This window comes from Corvus moneduloides, chromosome 5, assembly GCF_009650955.1.
Source record: "Corvus moneduloides isolate bCorMon1 chromosome 5, bCorMon1.pri, whole genome shotgun sequence".
Classification (NCBI taxonomy): Eukaryota; Metazoa; Chordata; class Aves; order Passeriformes; family Corvidae; genus Corvus; species Corvus moneduloides.
This window is the reverse complement of record NC_045480.1, coordinates 50391952-50404486: the sequence shown is the minus strand read 5'-3', so window position 1 is coordinate 50404486 and position 12535 is coordinate 50391952. Positions and strand designations below refer to the sequence as shown.

General features: G+C 36.4%; 1 protein-coding gene across 16 annotated transcripts in view; it reads right to left on the bottom strand.

The window, feature by feature from the left end:
- The window catches only part of RAPGEF2 (Rap guanine nucleotide exchange factor 2), a 186593-nt gene that overhangs the window by 38374 nt on the left and 135684 nt on the right, over positions 1-12535 (bottom strand). For 8 of the 16 annotated variants that reach the window (XM_032108462.1, XM_032108455.1, XM_032108460.1 and 5 more), the window contains 3 exons: positions 9306-9437; positions 4934-4978; positions 628-805 (listed from right to left, as the gene is read on the bottom strand). In XM_032108462.1, coding sequence (XP_031964353.1) covers positions 628-805; positions 4934-4978; positions 9306-9437 — 355 coding nt within the window. The remainder of the gene's footprint in view (positions 1-627; positions 806-4933; positions 4979-9305; positions 9438-12535) is intronic. The other 8 variants (XM_032108470.1, XM_032108471.1, XM_032108458.1 and 5 more) reach the window with 2 other exon arrangements.

Genomic DNA, 12535 nt, shown 5'->3' with positions numbered 1-12535 from the left:
GACCTCCCTCACATAAGAGATGCTCTACTCCCTTAATCATCTGATAATCAACCTTAATCACCATTTAGTCATACTTCAGTAAAATAAAAATACCTCACCCAGTGAAACAGATTAGATTAAAATTTCGATTCTAGTTCTGCTTTGCTTTCAATGTATTTACTTGTATGGTAACATAGCAAATTAGTTTGATTAGATGCACATTTACATTAAGGTTTTTAAGGCTCCAATATTTACCACAAATGTCAAGTCACAATGTCACAACTGACAATTAAAAATATACTGTGAGAAGCAGAGTTGACATTAATGTTGACTTTGCCAAGGTTCTGTCTGTTTTGCAGTTTTCAGTGACGTTTTCTTCATAAACCTGTTCTGATATCAATTAGAAGCTGAAGCTGGAGATCAAAAGGGCCAGCAAGTAATAGGTTTCACCCATATTATGTGTGTTTTCCTCTTCTTCTTTGGCTGTTACTTGTTCACTTTACGTATATATTTAAAAAACAATAATAATAAACACTAAACTTGCCAACTACAAAGGCCAATGATTAAAATAAAACTGCAAGATCAAAAAGTAAATTTTTGGAGGTGAAGAACATGTTTGACAGTATTTTACTACATCACAATACTTACCAATGTCATCATCTGTTCTGTCTATTGGGTCTTTCTCCAAGCAGTCTCTAACAATATCCCTACTCATCAAAGGATCCGACGCCCTTTCAATGTCTTCTTCATCATCATCATCCTCAGAATCCACTGCTGTCTCTGGCAATCCACTAAGATCCATATCACCAGCCTCACTTTCTGTAGCCTAATTAATGTATAAACAATTAAAAAACATTCAAATGTGTTCTTTACTGCTGCAGTTTTCTGGTTAGATGTACAGAGATTAATTCTGTTATTTAGCAGATTACTCAAATTTATTCAATATTTTTATATTGCTTTTTTCTTTATACATCATTTTAAAACAACTAACAATTGATCAATCCAAACTCACTGTGTTTAAATAGGATTTTTAACATTTATTTCAATCAGTCACACACGCAAAGGATTCAACAGACATTATTTAATCTGTGGGTCTTGGGGGGATTGAAAGCTGTTACAGTTCAAGCAACAATGTCTTGGACTGTTAGCTGAATATAATTTTTTCAATAGAGAGTTCATTTGACAATTTCTGTGCTCACCCCAACTTTACATTTTCAGACACTTAGGAAAGCAATATAATTTTAAACAGACAGTTTGGGGAAATAAGAATAGCATCAAAATGCTACAGGAATTTTGCTATCTCTCAGTCACCTAGGATTGTATTTTTCTTTTACAATGCCAGTACATAGTTAAATATGGCTTTCATTTGCTGATAAACTGCCTAAGAACTTACAGACGCAGAAAAAACACAAAGTCATTGCTTAAACACCACAGATGGACTACCCAGAATATCTGTCAAACTTAACCTCCTTTAAATTGTATTAAAATGAATGAAAACATAGTCCAGATATAGCTTGAGGTCATTAGTATAGCACCTAAAGGTAAATATATTCTAATGATTCAGTTTGAAGACCAGAGACTTAATAAATCCCACAAACACTTGTCTATCACGGATGATACGGCTGCTTTTTCTCAGAACCTGATTTAATACCACAGCAGCTGCCAAGGCTCAGCTATGACAATTTTTAAGGAAATGCAAGACTCTAATGAGCAAATTTTAAGCCTTGGCTTGAGAAATCCAGCTTCACAGGCCTTAAGGGGGTGGTCGGTTTCTGAGACCCTGGAAGCACACAATGCATTCACGTCTACTTTAAATATAGTACATGGGACAAACACACCTACTAAAGCTTGTTTCATCAATCTTTCCCAAGCTGGTAAAAAGCCCACAAAACTAGGTCACTCTCTAAACACAGAGAAGGTAAGAGAAATTGCTTTGGTAATTTTGTAGAATCATCTCCCCTCCCCTGTTCCTGCCTCCCTATCTACGGCTGACATCTGCTACTTTAATGCTACTATACACAGCCACCTCATGAACAGCAGCATATGGCTGGAGAGGGATCAGGGCAGCTAGTGAGAGTCTTAAATGCTTCTGTCCTACAGCACAACACAAGCTTAGTAACTGGGCCTTGTTAATATAAAAAGCACGATAACAGCATCTATGCAATATTCAAATTATTCTCACTTTGTGGTTCTGGGTTGGGGTTTATTGTGTTGTTGTTGTTGATTTTAGGGGTTTTGTGGCTTTTTTGAGTTTGCTTTTGTCAAGAAAAAATTTTAACCACGATAAGGAAAGATGTTACTGGCATAGAAACAAATCCCAAAAATGATAGCACAGATAGCAATATTTTTATTACCAGTCTTACTGTGTTTAACATGCATGTTCCCTGTGATACATTTGAAACAGCTGCTGTAACTACTCTTTCAAAATAGCCTTCATCAAAAGTGACTGGTGGAAAAATTAGTGGCGATGAGTCAGTAGACACACATCTTATGACACCAATCTGTCAGAATCTGAAGTCTCCAACAGTGACAATTCCAGCGACAGTGGGACTGATTCACAGTCAATTTTGCAAACCTTCCCATTACTAACAACTGCCCCTCCTACCTGCCCAGATTAAGCTCTCTCAAAAGCACATTAGCAAAATGAATGCAGGACTTAATTTAGTCACACAATGCTAACATAGATGAGAAATTTCCATCTATTGTACAAAATCTGATTATCAAAAGATAAGTTATTTTACTGTCTTAAAGCAATAAAACAAAACTAGAAAACTCTTGAAGCTCTATTATCAAGAAGAGTTGATGTTATTTAAAACAGATTTTCACATTGAACTCAATGTAACTTTGTACTCAGAAAACACTTTACAAATACTACTAAAGGCTACAGGATTTCCCAAAGATGATCACTTTTTACACTTGCTGGAAGTTTTTTTCTGACAACTGAAGTTATTGGTGGATGGAAAGCAACTATTTCTAACTTCCTATCAAAAAATCCAAACCATTGCAACAAAGAAGCTCAGCATTGAATGCAACAACCCACAAAGTAATAAGAAGGTTTGTTAATTTAGGACACCTTTAAAACCTCTTTTGAGGAAAAAAATACATTTTTTCAAACAACTCATGATCATGCAAAAGATAGCAAAGAAAGAGAAATGTAGCCTTTCTGCATGACAAACAAAACAAAAACCAAACCAAACACCCAGACGAACAAACACAACCAAAAAGCAAACCAGAAAATCAAGAAAACCTCATCCCACGGGGGCTCCTTGCGTTTATACATCGTAAATAGCTTTTTTAGGCTTAGTAGCATCATGTATGATATCAAGTATTCACGGTTCTCTTGCTGATGCATTAAACTTCATGACCCACCTACACTGAGTGCTTTTGTACCCCTTCCTGTGTGAGAAAAGCCACACATGTCTGCACAGGAACCCTTAGTTATTAAGCAATAGCTTTGCATCTGTCTAAGACTGAAGGGGAAACCTCCATGAGCTCCTTTGGGCCTAGGGGCTTCCTTATGAACCTCAGCCTCCGAAAACCCGAACACAAGATGAATATCCAACAGGATTTGTACTACAGTCAATCATGAGGCTTAGATCTTCTCAGGGCGTGTAATGAAGGATGAAATACACCTCAGAATTTCCATTCCGGGGTGCATGTTGTACTTTGCTTCTTGGGCAATAAGAGAAATTAGTTTCACTTAAATAAATCTAAAAAAGACTGCATCCAAGAAAAATTCTGGTTGCAGCCTGAAGTACAAAACAATGTCTCTCCAAAGTCTGAATATCAGCTGGAATAGCAAATTTCTTGTGTCATCTTTCCAACTGTGGAGAAAATTTTTGAAGCTTCAAAGGAATCTCCTAATAGTGACAGGCTAATATTTTATTTGTCACATCACCAACATGAGAGCTAAGAAACTAAGACAGATGTTTTAAAGCCTGAGTTGAAGGAGTATTTCATATTTGACACCTGAGGAGAATCTGACCAATTTTAAGCAGCGGCTATAAAGGCTAATATTGCACCAATAAAAAACTCGTTGCTTCAGCTGCTGAGGATCTTGAAATCCAAGCACACTTTCAGATTTAAGTCATAACAGCTAATTAAACAAACACTGTGAAATACAAATACGTAAAGTAAAAGAAGCCTTGTCTAAGTTCTTGGTAAGCCTTTCGTTCCTTGACTGACTAGAGGAAGAAGGCGAGGATTAAGAAGAAGAACAGCATTCATTCCCCCTAGGTCAAGCTGGGCAGACTGGGGAAATGGTGGACTCTTCTGGTCACTTTAAACAGGCAGGAGAGGAAAGTGGTTAATCCCAACTCTACTGGTCTTTCATTTTTTAAAGGCATCATGAAGATGAACATGAGAGAGGTGATGGACAACATGAGCAGCTAAAGAAGATGACTTCATTTACCGCCTCACTCCCTCTTCCTCCAATGAATTTTTGAGTTTCTTGAAAAAACATAGATTAGAAGAGGTCAAGGGCGATCTCTACCTTTACACAGTCAAGATACTCTCACTCCAGTGTAACAACTGCTTCATCACACACACCCCACCCTTACTAAAGGAAAGAAAGTGGGAAGACTTGGAGAACTGCTTACAAAATGACTGGCTCTGTTTTAAGTGGCCTTCATGGTTTTCTTTCTATACTGGTTGGGAAAAACTTCCAACTGATGATAACATAAAGACAAAAAACCTGTAAAAGTAACCACACTAACTACTGATTTCTTAGTATTTTAAATAGACAATTTGAACCTTTACTTTAAAAAAAAAAATTTAATTACTTTCTTTAGGAAACATTGTATCATTTTGAAGACTAAATTCCCCTTGTAACTATTGTTGCCACCTAAACCAACAATCCAAAATCTCGAAACATGCATGAGAAAAATACCAGGGACAAAAAAAAAAAAAGGAAAAAAAAAAAAAACCAAGAATAGAAGAAACTTCTTGCACAAACCAGAAATATGTTCCTTGCCTGGTGCAGTCCTTCAATTCCATGAAGCTAACAAAGAAAGAAGCCATGCTCAGATCAAAAAAACCACCTTCACATTACTTTTCAACCATTGTCATTTAAGGGCTAAAGTATAAACTAAAAAATGAAATTAAGAATGTCATTAGCTTTTTACTTTCTAATTTTTAAGCCAATACTAATACAAAACACCAAGAACATTGCCTCTACCTGTCTCATGAAATGACTTGCAAAAGTCACATCAGCTTGAAATATTCCCTCGTGTCATATAGACACGCTGGATTCAGCTTCTCCACAGAGAGAAATCATATTTGGGGTTTTGTTTTAAATTAGCTTTCAGATGACTGAGTAAAAGTTTACAACATCAATAAATTAAGATGAAATTCAATCCATATAATTGTAATATGTATTTGTTTATTAAACAGCTATCATTTGTACTATAGTCAGCTATAATTATTACATGTACAGAAATCATACATAAATCTAAGGTAGTAATATTTTTTCATGCTACATTGGACACAAGTGCAAATGCCCATGAAATACCTTAAAACTCCTTCAGTCCAAGATTTTCATAGTGCTTCCCATATTTGTTCTTTCATTATCTAGCACAAAATTTACAACACAGCAGCCCACATCTGTCACAGAAGTCAGTCTGAGCAGTTTTCCTCACTTAAGATGGAAAAGTGTAACAATCCAGACAAAGCACACCATGAACAGCGTCCTCCCCTATTGCCAAGTAATTGCCTCTTTCTCAGAACGGAGCAACATCTGCCAAGACCACAGACATACAGACCATGGACTCTGGAAGTTACAGAGTACCTTAAGAGGACCTGAATTTACAGGAGCAATTAGGAACTTCGTTGAAACTTCAAGGGTGGCAGGGGGCAGTTAAAAGGACAGTTTACCTGAGCTATTCCAGCCATTCTGGCATTAGCCAGAGCCCTGCACTTCAGCAGCTGATACAGTCAGAAAGACTGGCTTTATCTTAAGGTAAAACCTCTTTATTTTGCATACAGTAACTAAAGGGCAGGCTGCATGGACCCTCTGGTTTGAGAGACAAAAGACTGGTCTCCCTCAGGAAGAGCTGCTGAAGGGTGGACCTTTCTTCTAGGAGCTACCGTATCAGAATCATGAGAAAACAAAGCTGACATCTTGAAAATTTCCAAGCAATACACACATCCTGGGAGGGTCTCAGAAAGGATGTTCCTGGTTTCCTGTACCGACAGTGGTATCTGGGCAGGCACCAGAGGGCATGTAAGGGTGGCAGGAAGCCACCAGTCTGAGGACAGGATAAGGGAAAGAAAGGCTGGCAAAGAGCTCAGCCAACACAACCACAACCCTTCCCGAAACAGGGAGGGGGAATAACACATGTTCATGAACCTAAATCTCCTCACTCTCCAACCAGGATCATCATCTGGTAATATATATAACAGGTGTAGGAAGCATTTAGGAGCATACAGGGACAGGTATATGCGTTCATGTGAGAACCATTAACTAAGCCTAGGAATCCAGAGCAAGCACCCATACATGAGAAGCAGCAGTGAATGATGTGCTTTGCCAAGTCAAAAAAAGACAGATGCAAGGAATTGTTCTTGGCAAATAAAAGCCAACACACGATCTACTGACATTCAGCATCCCCCTCCTCCCAAGTCACCCTACAGAGTTCATCACTTGAACTTATTTCCTAAAATAAAAATAGCAGTATTTAAGGACCTTACTAATTGGCACCTGAAATGTTTTTGAAACTTGGGTGGGGTAAACACAGAGGTTGATTTTATTTTGGTTAGTACTTCTTATTCTAAAAGAAGTTCTTTCATGTGCAATGCTTGACAAACAAATTTAGATACCACATTAATATTTAAAAGGAAGTATTCTCAGTTCAATGCTTAAAGCATCTGAAGATTCAGCTTCATGATTTATTAAAAAAATCTTAAAAGGCCATGAACATATTTTCACTGGAAGCAGCTGCTCTTAAAGCTAAAGACCTAAAACTTATGGGATGCAAACATGACATATCATTACTTCAGATTTCAGTAGTAAAGATCCAAATAACTGTATAATTTAAAAAAAAATAAATTTATCAACTGCATGACAAGATGATGATCTTTCTAAATCATTGCTTTCTACTTAGCCATAATGAACAGAAGTCCACCCCACTGAACAGAAAAATGCCATTATATACAGAAAATAAGAATCAAAGGAATGATCCAAGGAACAATGATCATGAGCATTGCCTAAGACTTACTAAGATTGAAGTAAAAAAAATAACATGTTGATGATGTGGTTATGGTTTACTGTTTTTGAATAAACACTTGGGAGAGAATTAAAAGGCAAACAATTGAGAGAGAACAACTGGTCCACTCTCTTGGTTTAAAAAAATATTTCTGTTTATTGAATCCTTAACTTGGCCCTAGAGAATTCAATTTACAGCCATTTTATTTTGTTTTGGTTTGGGGGTTTTTTTTGGCAGTACTTTAACCTAGCTTAACACTGCTACATTACATTCCTTTGTGACTGAATTTGAGGCCAGAAATTAATGATTGACCACAATTTGAGAAATCAAGTCAAACAATACCTGGTACCATTAAGTTAAATTCAAGAATTTAAAAACCTTATCGGTTTCCACACCTGAATTTACCATTTCCTTAATAAACATTCCTTCAAGTATATGTACTAAGACAAAAACATGATGTTGCATTCTACAGTACATTGTCATATTTCTGGATATTGATATGGACATAGGTTATTATTCATACTTTGACATTTTACAGCTACACAGTTCTTGATTTCTGTGCCAAGTCACCTTTAAATGTGATATTAATTGCAGATTAATTGAAGAAATTTGATAATACTTTTAAGAATGGATTATGCATTATATTTGTAAATTAAGTTTAAAATAATACTTAAGAAGTAAATTTTCTCTGTGTAAATACTTCAGTAAACCATTAACTCTCTCCAAACTCTCACCAACCATTACGTTGATTCCTTCACTGCAAATGAAACTAGTAGGAGTCATAGACCAGGTTGGCAACTACAGAGAGAAATATTTTTCTGAGGTTTCTTTAGTTTTTTATATTGTTTGGTTGGAGGTTTTTTAATTGCACAGAAATTCAATGATCTTTTTCACAGTTACGAATGTTTTGCTGAAAGTTTTTGCAAAAAATTTACTTCCAACTTATCTAAAGAGTAACTGTATGACTGTAACTACATGCCACATACAACTGGGCCTCTAGAGGTACTTGTTATCTTTCTGTTAAACTGGAAATCTTTGTAACAAAAGGAATGAAAATCTATATAAGGCTAGAAGAACAAAACTGATTTTACATCTTCTTCACTCTCATGCTATAAACCTAAATCCTGTCTCAAAGTAATCCTGTCTTCAGAAGAAATTCTGACAAACATACTTGACTGACATGCTATGCCTGAAGTGTTCAGCTAATTTGATCATTTTGCAGAAATAAACCTTTGCATTATTGTAATTACTGCCTAAATTGAACTGGGACCTTTTTATAGCCTATCTTTCTTCACAAAAAAAAAAGCCTATAAGCTTATTCACCTGAAGGAGACTATATTCTACAACTACGACCATAGCTGAACTTGTATGTATTTGCAGATATGCTTTTCCCATTGTTAAAACGACTACATTTGCAATTTCAGAAGCATCTCAAAAAAACATTATTCTTCTTCTAGTTAACAGTACTTCATGTTGAAGTGGTCTCACTACTTTATGATTGATAGAAATGTATTTTAATTGGATTTGATTCCCTCTTCTCAGAGTAACAAATTGGTACACTTTCCTATCAGGACAAATCCTCTTCCAATATTCCAAGAACGGTAAACATCAAGTGAAAAATGCATAATTCCTCATTTTATTTCACTTAAACTTTTTTCCAATTTATATTTAAACTCTGGATCAGTTTCAGAGTCTCTCTAAACTCAGGCTGTTCCAAATGAACAGCACAGAGCTTTACAGGAAGAAGCCACCTCAGAAGTGTAACTTTAAAAAGCAACACCAATTCAACCTCCCCACCTTTCTGAGGATGGCCAGGAGAGAAAGCACTGCTGAGGTTGGCATCAAATTCCTACAGGGTGGGGAAATGGAAATATGTCCCTCAAGCCAGGCCAGCACAGGCTGCTTATAGCATAGTTGTTTCTTCCCACCACTGAAGAGGTTCTACATTATGAAGCCAACACATGAAAAGCCTGAAATTATCACAATTCAAACAAAAAGTAGTTTTTTGAAGTCTATTGAGCACTTCTTCAGACAAAAACTGACAATAGGCAATAGCAAGGGCATTCAGCTACTAAATGCAAAACTGCTGGCAATTGCACCTCCCATCAGCATCCCTTCCAGTCTTACCTGGTAGATATCAGAAAGGCTGCTGCTTCCTGAATCACTAGTGATGCTACATCCTGAGTGACTAGATGAAACGTGGGTCACCTGTGGGTGGAGACTGTCAGTAAGGTGCAGCTTTGTGAAATCTGCAGGAAGCTATAGGTGGAGCAGAAAAAGCATCATTACAATTTGAGGGAGATACACAGCAAAATTAATTCAAATCATATATGTCACACTTTACTCTCTGCCAGTACCAACTAGATTGAGAAAATCACTGGGGCTTGAGAATGCAGTACAAAAATTTTGAGTTTTGCAGCTTTTTAACTCATGCAGAGGTTATCAAAACACCAAATTGTTGCAAATGTATGAGATTTAATACAAACATGTATCTGAGGACAAGTGAAGCAATATGCCAAAACTCTTCAGTAGCTTGCTATGGGGTTTGGATAGAATTAAAATGCATATGAATATTGTGCTACTTCCAGAACCAATGGTTTCCTGCAGAATGGGAATTAACAAGGGAGTAAAGTCACATAATTTTAAAAATCAACAAGCACTGCTCTGGATTTGGTAAACTCTTTTGTTTCTCAAGTTGACAAAGTACATTAGAGACAAGGAAAATCCAAGTCACTGAGCTATCCATTATACTTTGAGCCAAATAATATGACAGCAAATAGGAAATGTGGGAAGATTGATATAATTACAAGGAGCTGTAATCCTGAAAATAGTTTGCTCATATGCAGTGCTGAAGAATGAATTGAGACAGTATATTTGATCATTTAACAATCATTCACCAGGATTTGTGATGTATATTTTCACTATTGCTTTATGCCCACAGTTCCCATGAAAATCTTTAAGAACTGTAAAAATTTCGAGACCGCAGAAAGTGAACTTTGACAAAGTAAAATATTTGCTGTCTGAAGAAATATTTAAATGCTATTTCAGGGGCAAATTACTCCTCTCCCCAAGAAGCCTGCATCCCACAGCTAGTTAATAAAAGTATGTTAATGCATCAATTTTGGTGTACAATAAATTCTTCAATAATTTTAAGAAAAAAACTCTGTTCATTAATTTGTTTCAACTCAGACAAGGCAGATACTCTCATCTCTAAGAAGTTGCGTTTGTATGAAAAATGTCGCATGCAGTGTGTCCATCCAGGTCAATTATGAATGCTACCTTGGCATTATTACCATTCTCCCTGGATGGAAATAAGACCTCGTTCAGCATTAAGAGAGAATAAGCTGATCAGTATAAAAGGCTAGGAAAAAAGTCATCTCCAAGTCACAAGAAAGCGTGCTTGAAAAAATTATTAGCTCTGTACAGCTAAAGATACTGAATGATTTTACTGCTATTTGCCTTGTTTAGTTCTGTTTATGGAACATGCCCTGAAAGAATCTTGGCTTTAGGCTTTGCAGTGAAAATCACAGACAACTGCAAACCTTAGTCTTACTTAGACTAACTGGCAATTCCTATTCTAATACATCTGAAAAGGATTTCTTCATTATCACAGAATGACTGCATCAGTGATAGCAAAAATGGCTACATATTAAATAATTCTTTCCTAGTGTTTTACCTGAAAGAGGGGCTAAAACCAGCAACCAGATACTAATAATCCTAAAAAGCTTCAGTAAGCCCAGAGCTAGATTTGATCTTCATCAACAAAGAAAAGGCAATTAACAAAAGCAATACTCTAATACACACAGCCATGAATACTGCCTCCAGAAAAATCTTGTTATGCTCACCACTGTTAATGATGTATCAGAAGGAGAAAATACAGCATTAGGGAGTGCATTATAGCATCTGTTGTCTTTGCTACTTTGCTTTTCAACCTAAGTTTGAATTATCTCATAATGGAACCATATATACTGATATTCAGGCCACTGTCAATTTTTTTTTAATAATTTTTGAGCCATTCTGCAAATAAGTACATATGCCAGAGGTAGAATGCAAGGGAAAATAACTGCCACAGCTTTTGCAATGTGTTGATGACTGCTTCTCAAAGTACAGTCTCTCATAATGGAAGCAGCTCACTTTTATTTCAAAGTAGAAATCCTACACATTATTTTAAGAGACAAGCACAAATCGTCTAAGATTCACACATTTAATGATAATTTACACAGATATATTTTGAGAGTTTTACCTTTTCTAAAGCATTAACTACTGCAATCTCAAATAAATATTAACTCCACAGGGAACTGTATATGAATACAGTGTGCCACCCAGCCAAACATGTTCAATTTTTTAGTGCCCTGCAAATATCTCCATGTCATTAACAACAGCATTTATTTTTTTATCAATGCACCAAAAAAATTTTAAAGAACCTTTCATCAAAGCAAATCCAGTTAGTACATTAAAAAGTGAAATCAACCTATGTTTAATATAATGATTGCACTCACTGTTTTAAATGAACAGCAAGGATTTATGTTTCACTACTGAACAGGCAAAAGGAAGAGGCAGGGGATTCCACAATAACTGATTGAATACACTGCAAATAAAAGCAAGCCTTCTGAATCTTTTTGGCTGTAGACAATCAGCTGAATGCTTGGTGATTACTGGTTTCAGAGTAACTCCTCAAGTCAAAGCCACGCTGCATGAGCTGGACTTGCCAAGTGGTGACAGAAGATCAGAAGCAGGCATTTTTCTTTAGGCAACCTAACTAGTCACTTTGATCCTAATCAAATAGGACTATTTACAAGCAGAAAGCACATGCTCACATCTTTGCAGAACACTACATCCCTGTGCTACATGCCCGAAAGCAGCATCCACTTCAACTGCCCTACCCCCCAAAGTTAAGGTGAGAGACTGCATGAAGAAAAAAATAAAATACAAAAATTAAATAAGCTGAAACATTTACACTGTAAACTCAATGAAAAATGTGTGTGAGAAATACACACATTTTTATCTTAGCCACATACTGCTATTTACAATATTTAATATTTGCATTGTACACAACGGGGAAAAAAGTAAAGCACTGATGACAATGAAAATCCACATGTGCCTAAGTCTTATATAAAAGTGTGGTGGGTTGACCCTGGCTTGGCATCAGATGCCCACCAAAGCCACTCTGTCACTTTCCTCAGCTGGACAAGGAAGAGCAAATACAACGAAAGGCTCATGGGTAAGGACAAGGAGAGATCACTCACCAGTTACTGTCATGGTGAGACTACTAAAACAGACCCAATTTAGGAACAAATTAATTGAATTTATTATCAATAGGATAATGAGAAATAAACCCAAATCTTAATGCCTTCCTC